This window comes from Sus scrofa, chromosome 1 (genome assembly GCF_054392235.1).
Source record: "Sus scrofa isolate SSC_HxYL_T2T_F1_AM1 chromosome 1, Sscrofa_HxYL_maternal_Yorkshire_Landrace_v2.0, whole genome shotgun sequence".
Taxonomy (NCBI): Eukaryota; Metazoa; Chordata; class Mammalia; order Artiodactyla; family Suidae; genus Sus; species Sus scrofa.
Genome location: NC_139383.1, coordinates 117,783,372 through 117,811,337, shown reverse-complemented (window position 1 = coordinate 117,811,337; position 27,966 = coordinate 117,783,372). Strand labels below are relative to the sequence as shown.

The following is a 27,966-nucleotide window of genomic DNA, read 5'->3' as shown; positions in this document are numbered from 1 at the left end:
GTATGTGAATGGCCATGCAAAAAAACATTATGAAGATGCACAAATACCTTTAACCAATCATAAGAAATCAGAAAAGCAAGAAAAAGCTCAGCACACAGTGTGTATGGATTGCAGTAGCTACAGTACATATTGGTAAGTATTAATATTTTCTGAAAATGATATACCTTTATTATGTGGGTGCCAAGTGTTTTCTCATCTTCCTCGTTCTTTCCCCTCCCCCCAGTCTCTGAACCAGTTGGGACTTGCCGTTTCTGCTTTTTAGTCCTGTTAGGATTTACAGAGGACTGGGGCCATCAGGAATGTCTGTCCTTATTCATTTAGATTTAACTTTGCATTGCCCTTTCAACCTCTAGGCCTCTGTTTCTTTCCCATCCCAGTAAGCTTCAGGAAATGAAAAATAACTATTTGTTGTTGTTCATTACAGTTCTTTTTCTTTTCTTGCTTTCTTTTTAATTGAAGAATAATATGATAAAAACTCAAGTGTCCCCCTCCCCAATAAAAACACATGTTCCTACTGTCCCGTTAACATTTTGTTATATAATCTTAAAATGTTAACTTCTCTGTTTAAAAAATTATTTTGGCAGTCTACCCTGTTTCAGCACAGTTCCACTATCCTCTTCTGTAGATAAATGTCAGGAATTTTGTATGTAGCCTTTTAGGCTAATTTTTTTAAAAATATCACATTCTTTAAAAGGATACTGGAGACCCTGTTCTCTCTTGGTAATATAATACTCATATTTGTATCATAAATAACAATGAAGTATTTTTCTTAGTAGATCAGGTTATTTAGTATTAATAAGGTTACAGTTGATATTCAATAAATCTGTATTCATTTGATATGCTCAAAAAGTTTATTTTATAGTTTTAACTTTATTATGAAGTAAATTGCTTTCCTTGACCAGTAAATTAGGGATAAGTCTTTATTGTTTTAGTCATTGTACTGAATTCAGAAGGTTTTTGAAATTGAGAGGAAAAAAAAAAACAACCCAAGACATTGAAAAGATCCCCCCTTTTTTGGCGGGGAAGCATATAGCCCCTGAATGTCAAGGTAGTACTGAGCAAGGGTGGGGATTTAAAATCCAGCTATCCCTTTCGATTAATGCTTTCTGCTGAAATTGTGTGCTAATCCTTTCTACATCGTCCTTAGTTGATGATTGTATTATAGAAAGGTGTTCATCAAAAGGAAGGGAAAAAGTCAGTGGCTTCCCAAGTTTACACTTTTACAGGTTGACACCATTACATTGTGGTTGTTGAATAAAACATTGTAAGGTTTAGTCATCCAGATCACTACTATGTCAGTGATCCTTTGTGTAGAAGATGTCCAGATGTGGAAGAGACAACCTAGAGGTAGATGAAGATGTCAGTAAAAGTGAAAATCTCCCCAGGATTTTTTTTTTTTTTTGTCTGTTTTTTGTTGTTGTTGTTTGTTGTTGTTGTTATTGCTATCTCTTGGGCCGCTTCCGCGGCATATGGAGGTTCCCAGGCTAGGGGTTGAATTGGAGCTGTAGCTACCGGCCTACGCCAGAGCCACAGCAACGCGGGATCCGAGCCGAGTCTGCAACCTACACCACAGCTCACGGCAACGCCAGATCGTTAACCCACTGAGCAAGGGCAGGGACCAACCCGCGACCTCATGGTTCATAGTCGGATTCGTTAACCACTGCGCCACGACGGGAACTCCTCCCCAGGATTTTTATACAAGACTTAGTGTTCAGTTTATTGCTATTTGCTCTTATAAATTACTCCTTCCTACAAAAGCTGTGTTAGCCAAGCTGTTAAAGTGTTTGCTTTAGTTTTTCCCCCTTTCCCTCAGGACACTTATATACTAGAATGACATAGCTACCTAATTGACAGAATCACGTGTTTCTATAAGATTGTAAGTATTTCTCTTTAGACAGCAGAAATTAAGATCATTCTTGAGGTATCTGTCTCATAACAGTCATTATAGGTCATGTCAACGTGTACGTACCAGATGTTTAAAACATGCTTCTTGATTTTCAGTTAGCAATGTGCGTGAAATACATAATGGGGAAGTTTGGCAATACAACTAAATCCTGTGGCAGTGGGGTTTTTTTGCTGTTGGTAAGATTATGAGGAAATAGTAACTCTTTGAGGAGAGTTAAGGGATTATGTTGCAATTTTCTTAATGGAATGGAATTATATTTGTAGGTCTCTTTAAAAATATAGATTATATACTTTAATTACTTTGTAATTGCATTTTGGAGGAATACCTTTATTAATTAGCATTAGAATTTAATTTGTTTTATATTGGTATAGTGTGTTAAAGTACAAGTTGTTTCATGGGTGAATTGGAATTAAATGGCAAATCTTGAACCTTGGGGAATATACGCCATGGCAGGGGCTTCTTGGATAATTGCCAGTCTTTTGTGTGAAGTTATACAGAGCTGTCTGTGTGGACACCCAGAGCTTCTGAAATGCAGGAAGGGAGCTGCAGCTGGTCACATAACCATCTCATTTGTGGCTTTAGAAGAAAATGCCAGAGAATTACCCTGTAGCATTATACTGACAGCCTAAAGGGAATCTGCAATAGTAGTAAACTGATGAAGCTGTAGTTTAAATTAACATTTTGCCTACACTTCACTATAATTAAGAGACAAACAAAAAAGGTTTTCTTCTGTATGGTGCGTGCGGGCATGTGTTTTTTCCCAGTGCACCTTAGTAGTTTCGCTTCACCTTGTAAATTTTCCTTGTACAGAAATTTCTTGTGGTTAGACTGAATGGTTTGCTTCAGAGGTAGAATACTGGTGTATTAGATTTAATTTGATTATTAATTACTATGCTATAGTAAAAATATTTCGACTGTAGCTAATGTTAAAGTTCCTTTTCCATGTGCTCTGTGCTCTGAAGAAGTTGAAGCTTGTTCTGAGGCTTAGGGTTTTTCTATCCTTATTTTCCCTTTTCCAAGAGTCCCTGCCCTGTCTGATCTTTGCGTATCCTTTATGAAGCTGTCTGCACTCCCTTCTCAGCTCCAATTGTAGCTGAATATAATCTCTCCTAAACTCATAGTTCTTAGGATACTTGTAATTTCCTGCTGCACATTAGTTATTTGTAAATGTCCTTGGGGACTGCAGGAAACATATGTCAAATCTTTGCATCATGCAGAGCAGGCAGTAGATGTTTGAAAGATTGAATTTTGTTAACTATCTTCCAAAACGGGGAAGGTTATACCAAATCTACATTGCTGTGCTCTCCTGATCCTCTTGGAGGACTGAAGAGCTGCAGAACGTTTTTCTTGAAGAAGATTCAAATTACAGCGTATGTGAGCTATTCCATTTATTTCCCGAGAGGAACACCCTTGCAGAGCAGCTCCCTTTACTTCTGATATAAACTAGGTGTCTAGAGGAAGCAGAGATTAACCAAGCAGAACAATGTAAAACTGGGTCGTGATTTCAAAAGAGGGAAAGCAACATCAAAAGGAATAATTTTGTTTTGAAACAAACCCACTCCTTTAGGAGACAAATGAAGATTTTAATAAAAGTGAAAATCTCAAGATTTTCGCACAAGGGCAAGTGTTCACATCAGTTGTATGTTCGGTAATATTTTTTTTCCTCCCACCCCAAATTTCCTCCCTCAGTCAATACAAATAGAATTATTCATAGCATACATTATTATATTCAAAAGAAAGAAAGATTAAAATTGAGAAGAAGCAAAGATTAAAATGAGGAACTTTTATTTGACTTCTTATGTAGATAGACATTTGGAGTTAATAGATTTAAAATACTGAACAAATAATTTCTGGCATCTGACATAGTCTCATCAACTCATCAACAGTAGCTAAATTTCTAAGAATTCAAAATATGAAAGAAATATTAAAACTAAATTACAACAATTTTTGCTTCCTTGGCAGGGTAATGTTTTAAAGCCCTCTTTTCATACAAAGGAATATTATGAAATCTGCATCAATTCATATGTATGGAAAAAGGACTTGTATTTTAGATTCTAAGCACCTATAAAAATAGTTTTTATTTTTTGGCTGCACGCATGCATGTGGAAGTTCCTGAGGCAGGGATCAAACCCACGCCATAGCAGTGACCTGAGCTGCTACAGTGACAATGCCGATCCTTAACCTGCTGAGCCGCAAGAACTCCAAAAGTAGAGTTTTAATTAGAACTAATAAAAATAAAGCTTTTATTTGTGGGGTTAAAGTGATACTGAATCATTTTCAAAGGCACTTGTGATTAAAAATTAAACAGGAGAGGATCTTTTGTTGACTATTCTTAAATAAAGTTTTTGGTCACAAATTTTCAGTGTTTTAAAGACTAGAGAATGGGGAAATTTTTTTAAATTTAAAAACAGCATTTTGAAGTTTCATTAAAAAGAAACTTTTTAATACATGGTCTGAAAACAAAAGGCTCTTTCTTAATAAGGTGGTACTTGTCTGTTTTTAACAAAGGAAATGGGTTTTCTCTGTAGGTAGTCTTCTAATTTTCCAAAATTGCTTTAGTTGATGGCAATGCATTAGAACTGAATAAAAGAATTTAAAAATAAGCTTTTTTTTCTGAAAGCGTTCTTTCTACTTAATGTTTTTTGTTTTGAAATAGATGAGTGACTAGAATATCAGCTTTTTCTTATTTGTTTTTTTGTTTTCTGTATCTATATCTGTCGTTTATAACAAAGCCAGAGGTCAGAGTTTCCTCTATCATAGTATATTCTCTATTATACAAGGAAAAGAAATTTAAAACTTAGCGATCAATTTGCCATTGCCACATCTCAAGAGGTACTTTTTTTTGTCTGTTTTTTTTTTTTTTTTTTTTTTTTGGTGTTAGTATTTATTATACACAACTTACTGTATAAAGATTGCTTTGTAGCCAGTAGATTAAAGGACTTGTTTCTTTACTGTTGCATAAAAAATCAGTTTTGTTTGTATGATGACTGCTTCTCATTTCATGTGGGTGAAGAATGGTTTGGTCTGGGAGTACTTTCTTAGTTCAAGAATATGCTCTGGAGCCTTATCATTTGGGTAGCTTCAGTAGCACAAACAGCCGGAATGGGAAAAGTTTTAGTAGAAATTTAAAGCGACGGAAGAGATTTTTCTGTTTTGGGTGTGACGTCTGTGCCATTCAATATAATAGCAGTTTAGCAGTTAAAAGTGGCTGGTGAGAAGAAAAAAAGTGGCTGGTGGGGCTGAGGAATTGAATGTTTTTGTTTAAATTGCCACATGTGGCTGGTAGCCACTATATCAGACCATGCAGCCTCAACTATTAAAATTTAACCCAGAGTATTGTAAATATTGCAGAACTTTCAAAACCTTAAAGACAGAAATCTGATAGAAATTCCAAAAAATCAATTTCATTAATTAAAATAGTTGTGAATAAGTATACCTTAAGGCAAATCTAACCCAGTAAGATGTGTCAGAAAGAAAAATTATATAATTACTGAGTTAATTTTGTAAGTCTGCTAACATATTCATTGTTCAAGGGAACCCCAGATTATTGTACCATTAGAAGCAAAATTACATTTATAATAAACCATTTCTGATTAAAAAAATTAATAACATTGAAATAAGGAGTTCCTGTCATGGCGCAGCAGAAACGAATCTGACTAGGAACCATGAGGTTACGGGTTTGATCCCTGGCCTCGCTCAGTGGGTTAAGGATCCGGCCTTGCCGTGAGCTGTGGTGTAAGTCAAAGACTCGGCTCACATCTGGTGTTGCCTTGGCTGTGGCGCAGGCCGGCAGCTGTAGCTCTGATTAGACCCCTAGCCTGGGAACCTCCATATGCCACAGGTATGGACCTAAAAGGACAAAAGGCAAAAAAAAAAAAAAAGAAAAAAAGAAAGAGAAAAGGAGACTATTAAAACATGATACTTCCCCTCCAAAAGAAAGCAAACATTGTATGCAAATTGATGAAATTCTAAAGCCATTTCCATTAACATCAGAAATAAGACCATCATCATTTACATTGTCACTATTACTAAGCTTTGTTTTGGTGGTTCTAGCCATTGAAATAAGGCAGAATAAGTAAATAATTAGTATAAATATTGGAAAAGAAAAATTACTTGTTTTCAAATTATGCAATGAGATGCCCAGAAAATTCAAGGGGACTTTAGTAGAAAGCTAGTAGAATTAATAAGAAATTTTGAAATGGTGATACAAGCAAGTATACAAAAACTAATAGTTTTCTCTTCATGAGCAGTCATTAGTTAAAAATGGAAATGACCAAACACACAAAAACAAACATTCAAAATAATGACAAAAACTATAAACTACAACTAGGAATAAATGTACTAAAGAAAGATAGAAAGTGAAAATATAGATCCTTTATGGAAAAAACTTGGCATTATAAAAAGTTCCTTCCCCTCCCAAATTTTCACTTTGAAAACTTTTATTAGAGATAGGGTCCAATTAACATTATGGCCCCCAAACATAATGTGAACAAGCTTCAAAAACACCAGAGTAGTGGATCGATATGTTGCTTTTATTCAATAAATAAATATTAATTGAGAAACCTGCTATATGTTAGGGACCCAGATTTTAGTGCCAGTGGTCTCTAAAATAATGTGCTTGAAGATATGAGAAGAAAATATCAGAACTTCTATTAAGAGTTTTTATCTAAAAAAAAAAGCGCTTTGGTAAATATTTAATATACCTACTGCCAGTGTTTTGTAGACGAGATGGTTATGTGTCATGAACTCCCAATGGAGTGTCCTGCATCAGAGCTTCCCAGGTGGTGTCCCCACCTTGTTCACTTTTAGCATTGTGCAGTATATTACAGTTTTTGTCTACCTACTTACATGGATTTGTTTAGCTTTACCAAAAATCAACCCTTATCCAATGGATAACATATTTTAAAATATTTTTACAAGAAGAAAAATCCTCCAAGATAGTAACAGTAATAATACTAACACAAATACTGGTGAACAAGGAAAAGGCAAGCTGACATACATTCCTACTCTGAGCTCATCAAATACATCACAAAGTAAAAATATTGGCCATCTAATGAAAACACAGACTAATCAGATCTGTGTTTGGACAGAAAGTTTGAGACCATATGAAATCCATTATCACTAATGTCAAAGCTCATCCTATGTGTGTATTGTACTTTGAGACATTAGTTTCTGTTATGAGGACATCATGAAAGCAAGACATTTTAAAATGTTTTATTTCATCTATAGCTCATTCTTTTTTTCTTTTTACTGTACACATACTTAGATACATAAGTTAGATTATGTATATAATTAATCCAAACATGTACATATATTGGGATGGTGGATGCTCAGTTTTGTGGTTTGTTTTTTTTTTTTTTTAACCTGATTAGAAGCCACTGAAAATAATTTGAAGGTTGCATCTTTGTAGACTGGTGTTTTGCCTTTTATAATTAGAGGGGGCATGAGGTGCAAAGCGAAATAGGAAGGAAACAAGTGTTTCTAAAATTAGAATTTTTAAAGGAAGTAAACCCGTATTAAATTAGGACAGGAAAGTGATTGAGCTATGCTGAATGTGTTTATTTTTGGAGAACGGGGAAAGAAAGTACAGGTGGGGATGACCAAGAAAGGGATAATTTTTTTTTGCCATTGAACGAGTGAATTGTGCTACATAGAGAATATTGAAAGATCGTAAGGGAGTTGGTAGTGTATGTGATGAAAGCTTAAATCTAAACATAAAGCAGGTAACACCGAAGTGAAAGGAAAGATTGGGAGGGAAAGGTGAGAGAGAAGAAAATTTAAGTAAAGTCGACATTGCAGGGACCATCAAATACTATAGCTTAATTTAGCTACAGATATCTGTGGATTTGAAAGCTACTCTATTGGGGTGGGGGAAGATACCACACCATGGAGAATAACCAAGATATAGAATAAAATACTAGTTGAAATGGAGGAGGGAAAAGGTGAGTTTAGGGGAGATTATAGAAAGAAAATTAAATAGGATTAGGCATAATTAGATGCTAGAAATTAGAAAAGAATCAAAACCTAGGAGTTCCCACTGTGGCACAGCGGTTTAAAGATCCAGCCTTGTTTCTGCGGTGGCTCAGACTGATGCTGAGGGATGGGTTCAGTCCCTGACCAGGTACAGGGATTTGATTTCTGGCCTGGAAACTTTCATATGCCATGAGTGTGGCCAGAAAAACCACCCTAAATTTAAAAATATGTAATCAATGTAATGAAGAAATTGAACAGTTTTGCTATTAGAATAAGCAGGTTTTGAAATAAGTGATTTTATCCATTTTTTACTAATTATATACTAGTATGTATAAAACTTGTGTTTCTTAGGAACATTTACCTGCTACCTGTTTACCTGCTACCCTTTAGTGCAGTGTAGTAAATTAATTGTATATCTTTTGCTTTTAATAGCATATACACATAATACCCTTCTCTGCATTTAATTAGCTTATTAACTATTGGCTTAAAGCACTTTAAAACTCTTTTAGCATTATATTTGACTCAGGGAATTTGGTCTGAGACTAGTTTTTGCATAGCCAAGATGATAGTGTAGTTCATCTCAAGGTGTTAGAAGTAGAGAAAAATACCAGTCCTTCTCCTTCCTTGCCTTTTTTGTTTCTGATTCCTTATCTAACATCTCTAATATGTTGCCTAATATGATTTCTGAGTATTACTTTTTTGTCTTTTGTGTTCAGTTCACTTAAATTTTCTTTGCTTTTTTTTTCTTTTTGGTCTTTTTATGGCCGTACCCTTGGCACAAAGGGGTTCCCAGGCTAGGGGTCCAACTGGAGCTACATCTGCTGGCCTTTGCCACAGCCACAGCAGTGCCACATCTGAGCCCCATCTGTGACCTACACCACAGCTCACGGTAATGCCAGATCCTTAACCTACTGAGCGAGGCCGGGGATCGAACCTGCATCCTCATGGATACTGGTCAGATTTGTTTCTGCTAAGCCATGAGGGGAACTCCAGATTTTCTTTTCCTTTCTTTCTTTCTTTCTTTTCTTTTTTTTTTTTTTTTTGGTCTTTTTTTAGGGTTACCCCTGTGGCATATGGAGGTTTCCAGGCTAGGGGTTGAATTGGAGCAGTAGTGGCTGGTCTCCACCGCAACCACAGCAACACCACAGCTCAGGGCAATGCCCAGGGATTGGACCTGAGTCCTCATGGATGCTAGTCAGATTCATTTCCACTGAGAGCCATGATGGGAACTCCTTTTTTTTTTTTTTTTTTTTTTTTTTTTTTGCAATTTTTCTTTAACAGTGCTTTCTTTTTTAGTAAATACAGAAGTAAATGTTTTTCTTATCTGACAAGTAGTCTTTTAGAGGTAAATCCCATCTTTACTTGAAGAATCATCTAAAATCACTAAATTAAAACCTGTTTAGGAGTTCTGTGATACAGCTGGTTAAGGATCTAGTGTCGTCACTGTAGCAGCTTGGGTCGCTGCCACTACTGTGGAATGGGTTCAGTCTCCGGCCTGGGAACTTCCACATGCCATGGCATAGCCGAAAAAACCAGACCAAACCAAACCAAACCATTTGCTTAAGTATTAATTTAATAGCCTAAAAGTTGGTGGTACAGTGTAGGTAGTTCCTGACTTGTGTTTGTTAAACACATGAAGTCCCATTTGTGTGAAGGGATGCTGAAACCTAGACCTCTGCTCCAGTTTCTCAGTAGGAATAAGAAAAAGAGGAGTAAAAACTTTTTATAATATTATTTCAGTTACATTTTGTGAAGCAGGTGTATTTTCACCTTATGACATTTTACCATATTTTATAACCATATTGATTTCACAATTGGAAATGCATTCCAAGTTTCAGGGGACCAATCTAGAAACTTTGCAACATGACCTACAAGTTATGTACTTTTTGTAATTCTTATTTTGATGTAAAATCTCCTTGAAGTGAAAACTAAGAATCATGGCTAAATTTTTTTTCAGGTGTTAACAGAGATAAGCATAATTCTGACCTGATAGTTTCAACACAATTGTAAACCAGGAAGAGATTTTATAACTTGTTTATTATTATTATTTTTTAATCTTTTTAGGGCCACACCCATGGCATATGGAGGTTCCCAGGCTAGGGTTCTAATTGGAGCTGTAGCCACTGGCCCTCACCACAGCTACAGCAATGCAGGATCTGAGCCTCGTCTTCGACCTTCACCACAGCTTATGACAATGCTAGATCCTTAACCCACTGAGTGAGGCCAGGGCTCGAACCTTTGTCCTCATGGATGCCAGTCAGATTCATTTCTGCTGAGCTTGTTTACTTTAAATCCTTCTGTTTGCCTTGGGACTTTTTTTTTATCCCAGTATTAGTGGGATAGTTTCCAGTTTGAATCAGTGTCTCAGTTAAAGATTATGGCAAGCAGACAACATTTAAATTCTTATTTATTTCCTACGTTTGTTACTTATTTTCTTTTGGCCTCTGGGCCAGAGAGGAAGAAGAAATCAAAACAGGGGAATGGGGGCAGCTAGAGAAGGGTGTGCTGTGAGGCAGCCCTGATTACACAGTGGAAGGAAGCTGACATTGATTGATCCTCTGCCACATGCCAGACACTCCTGGAAGTTTTGTCCTGTGGAAGCAGGTGCTTTCCTTTCATCATCATCAAGGAACACTTGCGCACGGTGTGGTAAATTCACACAGTACAAAAGTTAGAATCTTAGAATTGTCCTTGATAATGACTTTAAGAAGACCTAAAATTGACTCTTGAAAAATGCAGGACAATTGTGAAAACTTAAAATGCTTTAAGCCAGTGAAAACAAATCCAGCCAATAAAACTGATTCCTTTAAATTAAGTTCATTCATGTAGTTCAGTAAAGTTATATCTGTTACCTCTTTATGATATTGGGTAGTATTATAGGGCAGAAGAGCAGCTAGTGTCTTAGATAGTCTTTAGACTAGCAAGGCTGTCCAGCAGAAATAATTTATCACGTTAAGTAATAGTAAATTTTCTAGTAGCGACATTAAAAATGCAAAGAGAAACAAGTTAATTTTAATTGTGTAATTTTTTTTTTTTTTTTTTTTTTTTTTGTGGCCATCCCATGGCCTATGGAGTTCCTGGGCTAGGGATCAAATCTGAGCCTCAGTTGTAGCTTAAGCTGCAGAGACAGCAACACCAGATCCTTAACCTGCTGTGCTGGGCCAGGGATGGAACCAGCATTCCAGTGCTCCCAAGATGCCTCCAATCCTGTTGTGCCACAGCAGGAACTCCTTAATTGTGTATTTTATTCAACTCGGTTTTCTAAAATATTATCATGTTAACATGGTAATGCATATCAAATTACTAATAGTTTGCATATTTTTTTCATATGGAACCTCCAAAATCTAATATATATTTTATATGTACAGCACATCTCCATTAAGATGCTAACTTTTCGGCATTCCCATCAAGGTCCAGTGGAAACAAATCTGACTAGGAACCATGAGGTTGTGGGTTCGATCCCTGGCCTTGCTCAGTGGGTTAAGGATTTGGCGTTGTCGTGAGCTATGGTGTAGGTTGCAGATGCGGCTCAGATCTGGCATTGCTGTGACTGTGGTGTAGGCCAGCAGCTGTAGCTCGGATTAGACCCCTAGCCTGGTAACCTCCATATGCCACAGGTGCGGCCCTAAAAAGCATTTAAAAAAAAAAAAAAAAAAGGCTAACTTTTCATTGGAAGTGCTTGACCTGTAGTCATAAAAGTTGTAGTTAAACATGTAGGTTCCAAACACTGTTAACATTTTTCCAATAAATGAATAAAGTACCAAAAAACCCATTTTCTTTAATAGTGGCATCTATATTGACAAAACTGACTCACCTTTTTAGAATAATTGATTTGACTCTGAAGTGAAAGCACATCAGTTTCAAAACTGTACCTAACTTAAATAAAATCCACTAACTCTTTTAACAATTCAGTATTATCAACATCAAATTCAAAAGGCCATTATGTAAACTGAAAATCAGTTCTAAATTTATCCATATCGACAAAGCATTCTTTGAATTTTCTTTTAGATTTGGCACCCCAACTTATAATATGCTATTGTAGTTAAAATCTTATGCATATTTGTTGTATACGTTGAAATGTATAAAATCATTTTTGATTTGTATTATGAAAAGTTTAAATTTAACATAAATTTGCATACCTGTCTGTATAGGTCACAAAAAAGTCTTCTCTCTCCTTGGATCTTTAAATTTAGCTCATTCATGTGCAGTGTGATACAGGTGAAAAATAAATCACAATGTGATGTTTTCTCTTTATTGAGTATTAAATGTTCCTTCTCTTTCAAGAAAATCTTGACTTAAGAGTTAACGTACAGTAAACCTTTGTAAAATTCTTCCATGACTCAAGCAGTGAACATTGGCAAAGAATATATAGTCATTCAGTTCATTATTTTCTGTTTCTTTTAACAGGTCCATAAACTGGTGATGAGTCATAGCATTTGTACATGCATACTGAACAATTTTAAAAACTGCATCCATGATACAGTCTACCTTAGAGCACAAATATTTTCAATATGTTAATGTGCAGTGGAACAAATAAGGGAAATAATTCCAATAAATCCACATTTTTGATGTCATACATGGTCCTTGTCTGTCTTGATAGAAACTTGCTTGTCTAACTTTGATGATAGGGAAACAGTCTAAGATGTAAAGGTAGCTTTTGATGAAGTTCCCATTGTGGCGAAGCGGAAATGAATCTGACTAGGAACCATGAGGTTGTGGGTCCAATCCCTGGCTTTGCTCAGTGGGTTAAGGACCCAGCGTTGCCGTGAGCTGTGGTGTAGGCCAGCAGCTGTAGCTCTGATTAGACCCCTAGCCTGGGAACTTCCATTATGCCGAGGGCATGGCCCGAAAAAGACAAAAAAAAAAAAAAAAGGTAGCTTTTGCTATTTATAGAAATGTTAGGGATTGACCATGGGAACTTGGAGAACTCTGGATTGATAGCATAGGTGGTCAGTTAATGGGGAGGGGCGTGTTAAATATTACATATATATTTTTTAGTTAAAGTTTTCAGAAGCACCCACTTATATTTTGACCCCTGTGAATAAAAGACAAGCCATGCTTTTTCTGTGTAATCTTTTTTTTTTTTAACTACTTTTCTTCATCTTCTTTTCAGTTTTTTTGTTTGTTTGTTTGTTTGTTTTTGTTTTTTTTGGTCTTTTTGCTATTTCTTGGGCCGCTCCCTCGGCATATAGAGGTTCCCAGGCTAGGGGTCAAAGCGGAGCTGCAGCCACCGGCCTATCAACGCGGGATCCGAGCCGTGTCTGCAACCTACACGACAGCTCATGGCAACGCCGGATCGTTAACCCACTGAGCAAGGGCAGGGACCGAACCCGCAACCTCATGGTTCCTAGTCGGATTTGTTAACCACTGCGCCACGATGGGAACTCCTCTTTTCAGTTTTTTAATAGATTGGTTTCACATTTGTAAGAAATAGTTTTTGGATTCTGCCAGAGGTGACCTAATTTTTACTTAATTGCTATGCATTCAAAGTTTTGTTTGCTCAGAATGGTAGTCTTATTGTCATTATTCTTTGGTACTTATAATAAGTAGTTTTACACAAAGCTGCAGTTCAAAAAAAATATGTTGGTACTAGTGTGTATGTTGTCTTTGTTAAAATTGGCTTTATGCCAGGAAAAAAAAACTGATTGCTAATGTACAAGTTAAAAGTTTATTATGTGTGATTCATTATATTATTTGCTTTTTGACTTGCTAAAACACGCACACACACATACACACTACAATATCAGTTTTAAAGAACACCTTAAGGTCTTCAAATCATTTTATCAGTTTCCAGAATGATGTAGCCACTGTTTTATAATTTTGTTTCCTAACACCTCTGAATGAAAAGATTCATTCTTCTCAACCATCTGAATTCAATTCATTTGAATTAAATTGTGTAAAATGTATAGCTTTTAATTTTTTATTCAAATATCCCTAGAGGCTAATTACCTTTTCCCTCTTTTCACTTAAATCTCTCCTTAGCCCCCCACCCCCACCCCCAAACTCCCCATTAATTTGAATTGGGAAGTATCATGTTAAAGCTTTAGGCTTTATACAACATCAGTCGAATTGGTGCTTTGTATTTCATTTTCCATGTATTATGCACCATTACAAAGAATATCACACATGTAGCAGCTTGTTTCATTTTTGAAAGAGGAATTGAAGAGCCTTTGAGTAAAAATATTAAAAGAAGCTAATGTTCATTGCCTACGTGGCTTTTTAAAAAAGGCTCTTAAAAAACATTCCATTGTGAATTCCAAGTCCTCTTTAAACTCACCACCGACAGTAACTGCCTGCAGAGCCATGTGATCATCTTGGCAGCAGCCAGGCCTTTTAGTGATTTCATTACTGTGGTTTCCTCAAGCTCTTTACACACATTGATTAATATTTTCCTTGCAGTTATCGCTGTGATGATTTTGTGGTTAATGACACCAAGCTGGGACTGGTACAGAAAGTCAGAGAACACTTACAGAACTTGGAAAAGTAAGTAGTAGGCCTTGGGAAAGGGAATGGAATGGGGTTGAGGGGCCTTTTACAGTTTCTGAGTGGATTTTTGTTTATGAGTTCTACAACTTCATCATGTTTTTAGTGTCATCAAACTGTGAACAAAATAAAGTTTGGATTTGGGTATTTGAAAATGTCAATAGGTTTTTATTATAGCTTAGCATTTGTTTCATTTACTATTTATCTTAAACCACATCCAAGGGCTCCAGAGCCTGTTTTTTAGTTATTACCTACCAACTTATAAGCTACTCAGTTTATCTGCAAGGGAAGAGAAGAAAATAATACAAAATCATTATCAAGTTTCCTTTGCTATTAGAAAACCTTATCAAATGTATTATAAAGTCTTCTTAGAAGCTCTGAAATGTATGTCTCATTTTTTAAGGGAAATTAAGTTTCATTATATTATCGTTTGCTTTGCATCTGCGATAGCATAATATCCTAGTTTCTTTTTTTTTGAGGGGGAGTGTATTGTCAGTAAAGCATAAGAGGCTATGAAATGCTTTGTCATAAAGAAATTGAACTACATATGTGAATAGATTTTTTTTTTTTTTTTTTTTTTTTTTTTTGCTGTAGCCAAATAGGTTAGTCAGATAAAACTCACTGGAGCCAAAATTCAAGCAGTAAACAGAAACCCCAGTAGTAGTATCTTTGAAACTTCAGTGGATAGAAGCATAGCCTTGGAATGATTGCTGACTCAGGTGACATTTGTACATATCACCAGTAATCATCAGGTGCCATCTGATTTATTTCGATAGTTGATGTATAAAAGATATTGTGAGAACATGCAAAAAGTGGGAGTCCCTTAGAAAACCTACATGTAAAGCCAATTAGAATATTTTAAAATTGTGTTCTGAGAGGGAATAACGTAAATTCTTGGAGTGAAACACTGTCTCTCTTTGGTTAACCAAAGTCTCCTTGCATGTCTCTGACTAAATGGGTTATAAGCTGATAAGGGAAGAAGAATGGATTTCTTTAAAATCTAAACTAATTAGAACTCCTAGAGTTTAAGTACTTTTTGGATTGTCCTCTTGTGGTTCTTCTCTTTTTCCTCTTCCCTTCTTTTAATTTGAACAAAGCATCAGGAGTTCCATCTAGGGTTAGAGACACAGGTACAGATACATGATCCAAAATACTGAATTTTGTCTGAAATTGTCACAGTTAACTGTGAAGTAGGAGATTCCTGCAGTAATTTATGTAATATCACTCTTTGATGTGGTGATGTCATTATAAAGATCTTACTGACTTGATTCTATGTGGTAGAAGTGGGTAGCTACCAAGTTATTTTTCCTGCCCTTCATAGTTTTCTCTAAGAAAAGACTTATCATCTCAATGACAAAGAAGCCAAAGAGAAAACAGGACATTCAGGAATTTAAGTTTATTTAATTTAAATTTATGTAGCCACATGTGGTGAGTGGCTACTGTATTAAATAGCATGATCTAAAGTATTCTGCCATTTCCAGAATCACTGATGATAAAATTTGATGGCTTCTATTTTTAAAAGCTAAAGGCTTTATTTATATAGTTTAAAACTAAATTAACTCTGAGGCATTGACACTAAGTAGTATATTTACTGTGCTTGTGACTCAACTTCTTTATTTAACAGAATTTGTGAAGGAATAACTTAACCATCAAAATACAAATGGGATTGATCCCTTCTTACCTTGTAGTTGCCAGCACACTGAGAGGGACATGCACACAATCCTGAAGATATGTTTCCTAAGAATATTTTCAGATTTGAATCTGTAACTAATCTGATACTCTAAAGAAAACAGTTCATGTGGAAATCCTGGAAAGAAAAATAATTATATATTTACTTTTAATTAGCCCAGTATTTTTGGAAATGGGAAAGAGTTAAAAGTCTGTGTTGTTTAATAGTAACTTTTACTTTCTTTAGTTCTCCTGATACATGATAATCTTAAAGTGACCTTTTGTAGATAGGAATTAGTTTCTGATGAACTTCAAAATATCTCTTTCATCAAGAAAAATTTAAATAATTTAAATTCAGAATTTATGTGATAATTATGATTTGTTTTATAATATGCTTTGGGACGGAGCTGAATCAAATGAATTGATATATGCCTTTATGCCTGTAATTTATTTATCCTTGCACAAACTCAGATTATATCATAGAGACAAAAGATGATACCTTTATCAGAATTAAGAAAGAAGTAGCCAGGTATTTGAGACAATGTTTCCTCTCAGAATAATCATGTCAGACCAGGGTTTCCTTTTTCTTATGAGGAATGGGTGTTGTCATGTTTAAAGCTTCACCAGTGATTAGGTAGATAAGAGTGGTGGTGGAGAGGGACAGTGTCACAGACCACGTTTACCTGGCCAGTTTTTCTGGGAAGGGCCTGGTGGTGGCAGCTTCCAGTCCCACCCTGCTGGAGGGGCAGTGGGGATTTCCAAGGGAAGTTGGATTCCTCAGTTACTTGAAATACTTGGGGGCCACTGTGGGCCTAACAAATTACTTTCTGGCCTGAGTAAGCAGCCAGGTGGTGCTCCATGTCCTAGATGCTTAGACGTTTATTCTTTACCCTGCTGGGCAGTATGTATGCATTCATGGTTTTTTGACTGTATGTTTGTGTTTTAATAGCTCAGCTTTCACAGCTGACAGGCATAGGAAAAGAAAACTTTTGGAAAACTCATCACTAAACAGCAAGTTATTAAAAGTAAATGTAAGTAATTAAACTTTATTCAAATATCAGAATTGGTTGAGATCTAGTCACTGATTACAACTCTAACATTAATGTCCCTTATAAACTTTCATAAATGTGTGCCTTGGATTTGGATTATTTTACAAAATGTTTGCCACTTGTACTAAGGTTTCTTGATGTGACTAAATACCCCAGCAAGTCCGTCTATCCAGTGCCTTCCTTCTGTCAGGACTTCTGCCTTAGCAGGCATTTGTTCTTAACACCTACTCAGGTACCTTGTTACTCCGTTTCTGTAGGATCCCAGGGATCCTTGGTTCCTTCTGTTAAAGGTCCCTAGTGCAAATTCTACGAGTCTGATGTTTCGGTAAGTTTTATTTCTTAGGACTTCATTAATGCAATATCATCATAAGAGAATATGCTTCCTTATTCTGGTGTCTCTCTCTTAGGCAGACATGTGAACCATTAATGGAGTAACAAAGTTTAAAGATCACTAAATATTTTTAAATACACCAGTTACTTTGCCCTGCTTCTCCCTCTCTGCTGCCATGCTAGCTGTGTTTAGACATGCACTTAATTAAATAACTTACAGTTTTGTGGAAGAAAGGGCTAAGGCGATGATTTGGGTTGGATTGGTAGATTCACTGACCAAGTGCAGTAGTCAGACGTCATGGTGCATTTGTACAGCTAATCCGAACACTAAGCCTTAGTCTTTAAGGGAAATTCAGGTCATTTTTTTCGGATTGATATTCCATTGTTAAGAAAACATGTATCGGTCGCTTGAATGGCTTAGAGTTAAAAGTTGAGGGACATAAATACTTGAGACACATATGTTTATATTTTTCCACTTTGTAGTAGCTTTAATAGAGTCTTATAAAGGCATTAAGTCTTAAACTTACTTCTTTTAAGGATATTCCTGGTTTATGCACTGTGTACTCCACAGTACTTATTAATGCTGATTTCCTCATAAGCTTTCATAAGATACTCCCATTTAGAACAATGCTAGGATCAGAAGCAGCTTTCTAAAAACATCTAGACACTTAAACAGATGGAGAATTGGAAATATTCGTTGTACAGAAAAGGAACAATTCCAAACTTGCTTGATGCTGAAGGTCAAATATAGACCTTTGCTTTGCTTTGATGTTTGCAGGAGTTGGCCTTCTCTTGGCATTACTGATGGCTGCTTCTTGTTCCATTTTACAGGGAAGTACCACTGCCATTTGTGCCACAGGTCTTCGAAATTTGGGGAACACGTGTTTCATGAATGCCATCCTTCAGTCACTCAGGTAATATTACAGTTAGAGCTGGAGTAACTGACATTAATTTCTATTGAAATAGTTAAGAGCACAGGCTCTGGATTCAGATCCTGTCTCTGCCGCTAACTCTAGTCTAGTGACTTGGGCAGGTTACCTCAATTCCTTGTGCCTTTTTCTCATTAGTGAAATTGGTGATAATAATCTACCTCATGGGGTAGTTGGGGATATATTTTATAATTTATATGAAGTGCTTAGAACAGTGCTTTGCAGTAAATAACTGTTAGCTGTTATTCTTAATTCCTGTTGCTTCCTGAATAGGCTTGAGGACAGGCCAGCGACTTTCTGTAAAAGGCTAGATTAAATAAATATCTTTCATTTTTGCATGCCACATCCAGTCTCTCTCACATGTCCTTCTCCTCCCTTCAACACCCTCCTCCCTTTTAAACAACTCTTTGGAAATATAAAATTCATTTGAAAAATGTCAAAGCTCATAAAATTGGGTTGTGATGATTGTTGTACAACTATAAATGTAATAAAATTCATTGAGTTTAAAAAAAAAAAAAAAGTAAAATCTCACTGGCCCAGGGCCGGATTTGTCCTGTGGGCCAAAGTTTACAGACCTCTGGTTTATAAAGAACCTTGTTCAGAGAACTTAATTCAGCCATTAGTTGAGTCCTAAGTATGGTTAGAAGATCAGAGGTTTATAGGATCTTCAAAATTTAAGATCAGCACTAAAAATAAAATAGACAACAAGGCTGACCTAAGTTACACAGAAGAAATTATTTTGAAAGTTGTGTTAAAGGATTTTAATGCGGCATCAAAGATCAGAATAAATTATTTTATCAAGTCCAACTTGCTAATAAGGAGAAGCCATGTCTTATCTCTCCTTAAAGACACTGACTCTTATCTTTTCTATCCTTGCTCAGAGATGAAATTCTAGTCACTACTGAATTCTTGTTAATCTGTAGAATGTATTTAAACAATATGGTTGGTTTCATGGTTTCCTTTTATTTGAGGAAATAATTGAACACTTGGGAACAAATATCCTGAAAAGAAAGAAATGATAATCTATAGATGAAAGGGGGAATTAAGGATTTTTTGAAAAGAGATTTTTGCTTTAAGTTCTTTATTTTTGGAAAGTCATCTGCTTATGTTGTTCTTCGTGGACTAAGTGAGGAAGCATGATGAGGAAATACAGTGTATTGAGTACAATTTTAATGAGAAATTGGAAGATCACACATTTCCAAAATCTATATGTAGGTCTCGTAGTAGTTTCTTTGCAGTCTTAGTACATTTTAAAAAATAATAATTTTCTTCCCTTCCTTTTAAAATAGTAACATTGAGCAGTTTTGCTGTTATTTCAAAGAACTACCCGCTGTGGAGTTAAGGAATGGGAAGACAGCAGGGAGGCGAACGTACCACACCAGGAGCCAGGGGGACAACAACGTGTGAGTCTAAGAATATGTTCTTTCTGGCTTTGAGCTGTAGAACAAATGACTCTTACTAATGATTTCCATTGCATTATTCGAGTTAACAGGCACGTGCATTTTTTAGAACTACATTGTGTTTAAGTATCTAGCTGGCAGTCTTAATTGTTGGAATTCTTTTATTTCTATTTACCTAGTAGGCTGGATAAATTTAGCACTCTGCTTACTGAGTCTGTGGATTTAGACAGTCTAAAATCGACATCTGTTTATGAAATACAGTTTTGGGGTAGACGAGCATGAATATCATCAGTCTTTGTGAATTGATTTGTCTTATAGGGTTAGGTAAACCTGTCTGGGATAATTATATTAATTTTTAGTTACCCAGTTAGTTATGGGGCAGTCAATTTTTAGTTAATATGGAAGACGAAAAAAATGACGTGATTATTGAGAAGCAAACCAATATGTATTCAAATTCAATGCAGCGTGTTCTCTTTTGGGTTCAGAAGATGTATCATAGTATCATGATTGTAAGGAACATCTCTAACATTACTGAACTAGGGCTAGGATTTATCATTTATTCATGTGTAATAGATTAATAATTAATACATTATTATCTTTAATTTTTTTGGCTGCCCCATGGCATATAGAGATCCTGAGCCAGGGATCAGATCCGAGCCACAGCTGTAACCTATGCCACAGCTGTGGCATTGCCAGATTCTTTAAACCACTGTGCCAGTCCAGGGATCAAACCTGCGTCCTGATGTGGAGATGCCGATGATCCTTTTGTGCCACAGTGGAACTCCATCTGTGTGTGCATATATATGCACATTTACATATATATATTTTTTTCTTGTCTTTTTAGGGCTGCACCTGCAGTATATGGAAGTTCCCAGGCTAGGAGTTGAATCGGAGCTGTAGCCGCTGGCCTAGGCCACAGCCACAGCAACATGAGATCCGAGCCACGTCTGTGACCTACACTACAGCTCACAGCAACACCAGATCCTTAACCCACTGAGTGAGGCCAAGGATTGAACCTGCGTCCTCATGGGTACTAGTCAGGTTCGTTACTGCTGAGCCACAACAGGAATTCCTATCTGTATATATTTTAATGTCATGTTTTCCCTGCCTGCCCATCCCTGCTCTCACACACTCCATCCCCACACATCCTGAAAAGCCTTGTAACTATGTGGCACTGTTCTGCCTAGGTGGCTGAGGGAGAATAGGATAGACCATGTTAGGACAGTGTGTGGTATGGAGTGCACAGCATGCCAAAATATGAGGGAATATTAGAGCAGACATTGGAGCAGGGATAGAATGTTAGCACTAGCAGTGGTGTTTTAAGAGTTCGGTAGCAGCATGTAGGAAGAGCTGGAACATGCCTGCTTTTAAGGATGTGTCACAGTAATTGGTTAGAGGGAATAGCAGTGAAATGAGGAGGAAAAAATACATGTGCACAAAAGTTAAGGAAGAATAAGTATTATAGATGCATTAGTGTCATTTAGGGTTTAGTTACAAATTGCAGAAATTGCCTCTGGCCATCTTAGGCAGAAAAGGAATGTCTGTTGATTTTCACCCATTACTGGATGGGTAGAAACTCAGGTCTGGAGTCTAAGCACCCCCTAAGGATGTCTCATTAGGACTGCTGCCCAGTGCGACACCAAAGTTCCCACTGCCAGCACTACTTGAGTTGAGTGCTGGGTGCTGTTAATGCTGCCCCTGCCCTCCCAATGATGCTTTTTACCATCAGAGAGAATTTGGCATTGTCCCAGCTTCTTTGCATCCCTAACTCCTGCTTCACATGGGCAGTACCCAGGCCATGTACCTGAGTCCTGGCTGCAAGGGGGGTTGAGAAAGCAAGATCTGGCCTTTTTAGCTTCCATAGCAGGAGGTAGGATTTGATTTCCGCAAGACTCTTAAGGTGGCATTCATCAAACATAGGAAGAGGGTTCAGGTACTAGGAAGTAAAAAATACAATTTGTATCTCAGGAATCTGCTGGATAACCAGGGTTGAAAAAGAAGACACTGAGATTCTCTGAAATACCAGATTATGAGTTGGTAGGTAGTTGTCTTGACAGATAGAGTCACTGAAGTAGAGGAGGTATATCAATTTACCTACATGCATAGAAAACCTAAACTAACAGTGACTTAAACATTCATGGTTTAGGAGTTCCTGCTGTGGGACAGTGCGTTAAGAATCTGACTGCAGAGGCTTGGGCTCCCACCTGGCTCAGTGAGCCAAGGATCTGGTATTGCTGTTTCTGTGGCCCAGGAACTTCCAGAACCTGTGCATGCGGTCAAAAACAAACAATTCAACCAACCAAACAAAAAACCCCTGGTTTATTTTCTCATGTAAAAGTTGGAGGTTATTCATTTGGCTTTGTTGCACACCATCATGAGGCTCCTTCTAGCTGTCTGTCCCACATCCTTAGGGTGAGGCTCTCATCTACACAGTCCACGATGGTGCTGGAACATCACCATTTCATCCTCATTGTAGCTGGAAGGAGAAGGAAGGGCTAATAAGAAGGCCCACTCTTTCTCTTCAAGTAAATTTCTCACAAGTGGGACATGCTCAAAGTTTTTTATTGCAGGAGCTCAGGTGCCAAGAAAAATGCGGACGTTCTGTTTCTGTGAAAGAAGGGGCGAATGGATATTGGGAAGCAGTAGGGAGAGTCCAGTAGGAAATTCCTGTTGGAACCTGGAAACACCTGAATAAAAGTGGTCATGAGAAAAAACTTGCTCTTATTTTATATCATGTCATGTGATGCCAGGTCAAGTCATATCTTTTTAGGGCTGAACCTGCAGCATATGGAAGTTCACAGGCTAGGGGTTGAATTGGAGCTGCAGCTGCCTGCCTATACCACAGCCACAGCAATGCCAGATCTGACCACCTCTGCAACCTGTGCTGCAGCTTGCGGCAGTGGCAACGCTGGATCCTTTAACCCAGTGAGTGAGGCCAGCGATCAAACCTGCATCCTCATGGATGCTAGTCAAGTTTTTAACCCGCTGAGCCACAATGGACCCCCAAAACTGGCTTTTAGATTTGGATTTGAGAGTTAATGAGAGGAGCAGTCACACCCTGGGTCTAGGAAGTGCTCCTGTGAGGGTCAAGAAGGAGACATGCAGGAGGTAGAAAAAGGGGGTCTGTTACCTAAGTTTTTTTCAAATGTACATTCTTAAGTAATTTGGGTTATAATCTATCCATTGCTTTATTATATAAGTATGGCAGTACTTTGGCAACTCAGAGTTCACCATGTGGTTAAACACTAGTTTTGTCAGTAATTACTGCTATTTATATGGTTTTTTGAGATGCTCTTACTTAAGAGTTAGTTCAGAAGAGACCAAACCCTTTTTATATTTTCGTTTTTCTTATGAATTTTAAACAGTTGGACATTGTATGTTGAAATAGTAGCCTCTCGCTAATGCTGAGGGTGTTACCATCCTTTCCTTTTCTAGGTCTTTGGTAGAAGAGTTTAGGAAGACACTCTGTGCTTTATGGCAAGGGAGCCAGACTGCATTTAGCCCGGAATCCTTATTTTATGTTGTTTGGAAGATTATGCCAAATTTTAGGTAAGTATTATTTAATGAAGTTCTATTTAAAACATTAATATTAGTCCTTATATTGTTCCTGAAACAATTTCCAATGAAGTGGTGGTATTCTAAATAATACAGACTGGTGGTTTTTTTGTTTTGCTTTTTTTTTTTTTTTTTTTTTAAGAGCAGAAGTTGGATATGTCTGACTAGACAAATGTGTTTAAATAATACACAGATCTTAGAAATGTCTGTAACAGAAGGTAGGGCATTTTGTTGTTATAAAAATAAAGCCCTTAGAAATAGCTTATATGAGCTCTAGGAAAACACAATGGACAAAATTTGATTTTTTTTTTCAAAATCTTATGAACAGTAATTATCACATACATGTTGTTGTTTCAACTAAAAAAAAAAAATCCAAATTTAATCAGCAGAAAACTATGGTATTGTATTCAGTGTTCTGAAGACCTTAAAAGACCTTAGAAGTCTGTTGGGATTCACCTTCCAGAAGGTAACAGTGCTAACAAAGCATTGTTAACAGATCACCTCCTAATGTGGCTGTAGCGTCACCATGTTCTCCTTGCTCTTTATCTGGTTTCACTTGAGTAGGCAAACAGCCCTGCTGTCAGAGAGATCTATGGCCTCTCCTAGCCTAGTCATCCCTGTAGGTAACAGCAGATTTGAAGCACTGCAGGTGTTTGACAACAGCCTTTGCCACCTTCTGCTGATTTTATCCTTCTGAAGCAAGTTCTGGTTCTTATTAGTCATGATTTTGGCACCTAATTTATATCCCTCTCCTTTTTTTAAAACCAGCATGCTGTAGTAAAACTTAGCAGTATATCTTGCTGTGTTGCCTAATGTGGTTTAGATATATTGATAGTATAAAGAAATATTTAAGGGGTAATAACTTCAAAAACTGTAATTTGTTGCCTTTCTAAAGAGATTAGCCTTGAGGAATAGATGTCATTGACAGTTGCCCCTGGTCTTTGTTTTGAAGGAAACTTCTTTTATGTTTCATGTCCTTTTAGTCTCCTCTCAGGAGAGACTAATTTTTTAGGAATATTAGAATTTCCTGACTCTAAATAGGAAGGGTAGAAATAGCAAAGTTACTGCTAATCAAGTTTGGACTTTATATAAAATTTCTAGCAATCACCTAGTTAGACTCTTGATAGCAATTTAATCTTTGTGTTTCATTATTATATAAAATAGCTTCTTCTGTTTATTGAATGTTTGTTATGTGCCAAGCACTTTAGATATTTTATACTTGATCTTCATTAAGAAACAAAAAATTCCCATCAAGCTAGGAAGTGTTATCCCCATGTTAAAGACAAAACTGAGACAGATGAGCAGTTATTCAGTCTTACATATCTATTAGGTATTAGGACAAGAATTAGAACTCAGGTCTCATTGTGTTGGTCAGTGATAGATATGTTGATAGTAATTTGATCTTATGCTCAAGTGAGCCTACCAACTACCTTTATACTGATAGTATTCTACCTGTTTCCCATGGTGACTCAGTTCCCTCTTTCTTTTTTTTTTGTAATTTTTATTATTTTTCATGGAGTTCCCTTGTGGCACAGCAGTTTAAGGATATGGCGTTGTCACTGTAGCACCCCAGGTTGATACAGTGGTGTGGGTTCAATCCCTCGCCCAGTATCTGCTACATGCCACAGTGTGTCACGTTCCCCCCCACCACCACCACCAAATTTAAACAAAATTTTTTAATCTTATTTTTATTTATTTGTTTGGCCATAGTGTGCAGCAGCTTAATGTGGGATTTCAATTCCCAGACCAGGGATTGAGCCTGGGCCACAGCAGTGAAAGCACCAAGTCCTAACCAACCATAAGACTACAAGGAAACTCCTCCCTCACTCTTCAGAAACAAGAAAATTTTCATTCAGTAGAATTCTGATTTTCATCTGTCTGCCTACATTTCTGCCTTTTCTAGTTTCTTTAGCCCAGCTATGAACATGATTTAGTTTTTAGTTGTTTAATTATGCATATTCTAATATCCCTACCAATGAAGGGAAAGAACCTTTGGGAAAAGTAACCAGGCTGAGAAATTTGGCATGGAGTTTCTGGAGTGATTCCTAGTACACATGAATTCTTAGGTTTCTTCAATGACTGATCAGAATAGGATGTCTGTATTTTCTTAGCATGGCTTTCTCTTTCTTCCATAATGATTCACATTGTTTCCCATTTTTCATGTAATCAAAGAATAATTTTCTCTTGGTTAGATCTAAATCTTGAGATTATATCATGGATAAGGCTGTAGTGCTGGGTCACTGCACAATGCCCAGGTGTGAGGCAGGGAGGTAGGGCTTTCTTCTTATAATTGTTACCTCTATTATGTGCACAGGGTAAAGTTCTTATAATGTGCCTAAGTGGAAATTGATTGAGTTTTGAATTATGATTTTAATAGTATTTATAATCCCAAAGTAAAATTTTTTTGAAGTCTAGAAAGCCCATTTTCCTTGATTAACATATGACCATATCTAGGGAATTTGATCCCTTGAAATGAAATAGGAGGACCCTGAAAGAAGTAAGAACGACTTTCATCTATTAAATAAATGCAGGAAAAAAAATGCCCTGAATGTAATCAACAGCTTTGGACATAGAAATCATCAAAGTTCTTCTTTCTCTTTTCCTACTCAAACCAAAATCTAGTTACTTAGTAGGGAAACTATTCCTGAGTTTGAACTTCTCAATATATATAGATCTACTTGCCATCTTCTTATGGCTTCCTAGTATGCCCCGCTTTTCCCATCGTTTCTTTAAAAATACCTTAAAGTTTATTTTTACATTATTTAAGTATTTATTTTTGCTGCGCCTGTGGCATATGGAAGTTCCTGGGCTGGGAATTGAACCTGTACCACAGCAGTGACATGAGGCCCTGCAGTGACAACACCAGATCCTTAACCTGCTCCTTAAAGTTTATTTTTAGGAGACAAAATACACTTGGTTCAAAATTTCAAAAGGTCAAAAAACTATACACAATGGAAATTTTTCTTTTACTCTGTTTCCCATCCATTGATTTTCTTGGGAGCAACCATAGTTACTAGATTTTTCTATCGCCTTTCAGTGATCTGATCTTTGAAATAGATCCTTTCAAAGATCTATTTAACTTAGTAATAATCTTTTTTGAGTGATTGTAAATAGATAACTTGACAAAATATGATGCTATTGATATTTTATAAGTAAACAATACAAGTATAATTCTTAAGGGCCTTAGGACTTTCGGAATGTGAAATGAGCACCGGTTTCAACTTAAAGTCACCAGCTGCATCAGCCCCTAGCAAGAGAGTCAGCCAGGCAGTGACTTCTTCTCTCCAGCTATGAAGTCCTAGATGATGTCTACTTCCAACATAAGCCGCTTCATTTACACTGAAAATCTGTTGTTTGGTGTAGCCACCTTATTACTGATCTTAGCAAGATCTGGATAACCTGCTGCTTCATATCACACTTGTGTTATGATGATGGCTTACTTTCCTTAAACTTCATTAATCAAGTTCTGCTAGCTTCAGACTTTTCTTCTGCGGATTCCTCACCTCTCTTAGCCTTCATAGAATTGAGAAGAGTTCAGGCCTTGCTCTGGATTAGGCTTTGGATGGAGGGAATGTTGTGGCTGGTTTGATCTTCTCTGCAGGTCACTCCAGCTTTCTCCCTATCAGCAGTAGGTTTTCTTTTTTTTTCTTTTTTTTTTTTTTTTTATCAATCATGTCCTTATTGGAGTAGCACTGTTTTTTTTTTTTTTTTTTAGCCTTGGCATGTGGAAGTTCCTGAGCCAGGGATCAAATCTGCACCACAGCAGCAACCCAAGCCATTGTACTGACAATACCGGATTCTTAACTTACTGTGCTGCAGGAGAACTCCTTGAGTAACACTTTTGATTTCCTTCAAGAACTTTTCTTTTGTATTCACAGCATGGCCAACTAATTCTCACAGTGCAAGAGAATTCACTGTGCTTAATCATTTCTAGCTTTTGACTTAAAATGAGAGACGTGTGACTCTGCCTGTCATTTGAGCACTTGGAGGCCTTTTTAAGATTATTAATTGGCCTTATTTCAATTTTGTTGTGGCCCAGGGAATAGAGAGCCCCAAGAGAGGAAGAGAGACAGTGGAAAAGCTGGTCAATGGAGCAGTCAGAACACAAAAAACATTATTAAGTTCAGTGCCTTATGTGGGTGTGGTCTGCAGTACCCTAAAACAATAGTAACATCAAAGTTCCCTGAGATCAGATCACATTAAAATATTGTGAGAATTATCAAAATGTGGTAGAGACACAAAGTAAACAAATGTTAGAAAAATGGGGAGTTCCCATCGTGACACAGTGGAAACAAATCCAACTACTATTCATGAGGATGCCGGTTTGATCCCTGGCCTCATTCAGTAGGTTAAGGATCCAGCATTGCCATGAGATGTGGTGTAGGTCGCAGAAGCAGCTTGGGTCTGGCGTTGTTGTTGCTGTGGTGTAGGCCAGCAGCTATAGCTCCGATTTGACTCCTAGCCTGGGAACTTCCATGTGCCTCGGGTGTGGCCCTAAAAAGCAAAAAAAAAAAAAAAAGGGGGGGGGGCAAAGAAAAATGGCACTAATACACTTACTTGCTCTTGTTGCCACAGACCTTTGATTTGTAAAAACATTGTATCTGCAAAGCACAATAAGGCGAAGTGCAATAAAACTCTAGTTCTAACTAGGAGTTTTGCTGTTGTATATTTTT

General features: G+C 36.9%; 1 protein-coding gene across 8 annotated transcripts in view; it reads left to right on the top strand.

The window, feature by feature from the left end:
• USP3 (ubiquitin specific peptidase 3) overlaps positions 1-27,966 on the top strand; it is a 101,127-nt gene that overhangs the window by 32,687 nt on the left and 40,474 nt on the right. For all 8 annotated transcript variants that reach the window (XR_014809649.1, XR_014809653.1, XM_021094087.2 and 5 more), the window contains 6 exons: positions 1-132; positions 14,279-14,362; positions 16,980-17,061; positions 18,241-18,323; positions 19,628-19,741; positions 23,174-23,287. Coding sequence is in view for 6 of the 8 variants with exons in the window: in XM_021094087.2 (XP_020949746.1) it covers positions 1-132; positions 14,279-14,362; positions 16,980-17,061; positions 18,241-18,323; positions 19,628-19,741; positions 23,174-23,287 (609 nt within the window). In the remaining 2 variants the exon portion in view is untranslated. The remainder of the gene's footprint in view (positions 133-14,278; positions 14,363-16,979; positions 17,062-18,240; positions 18,324-19,627; positions 19,742-23,173; positions 23,288-27,966) is intronic.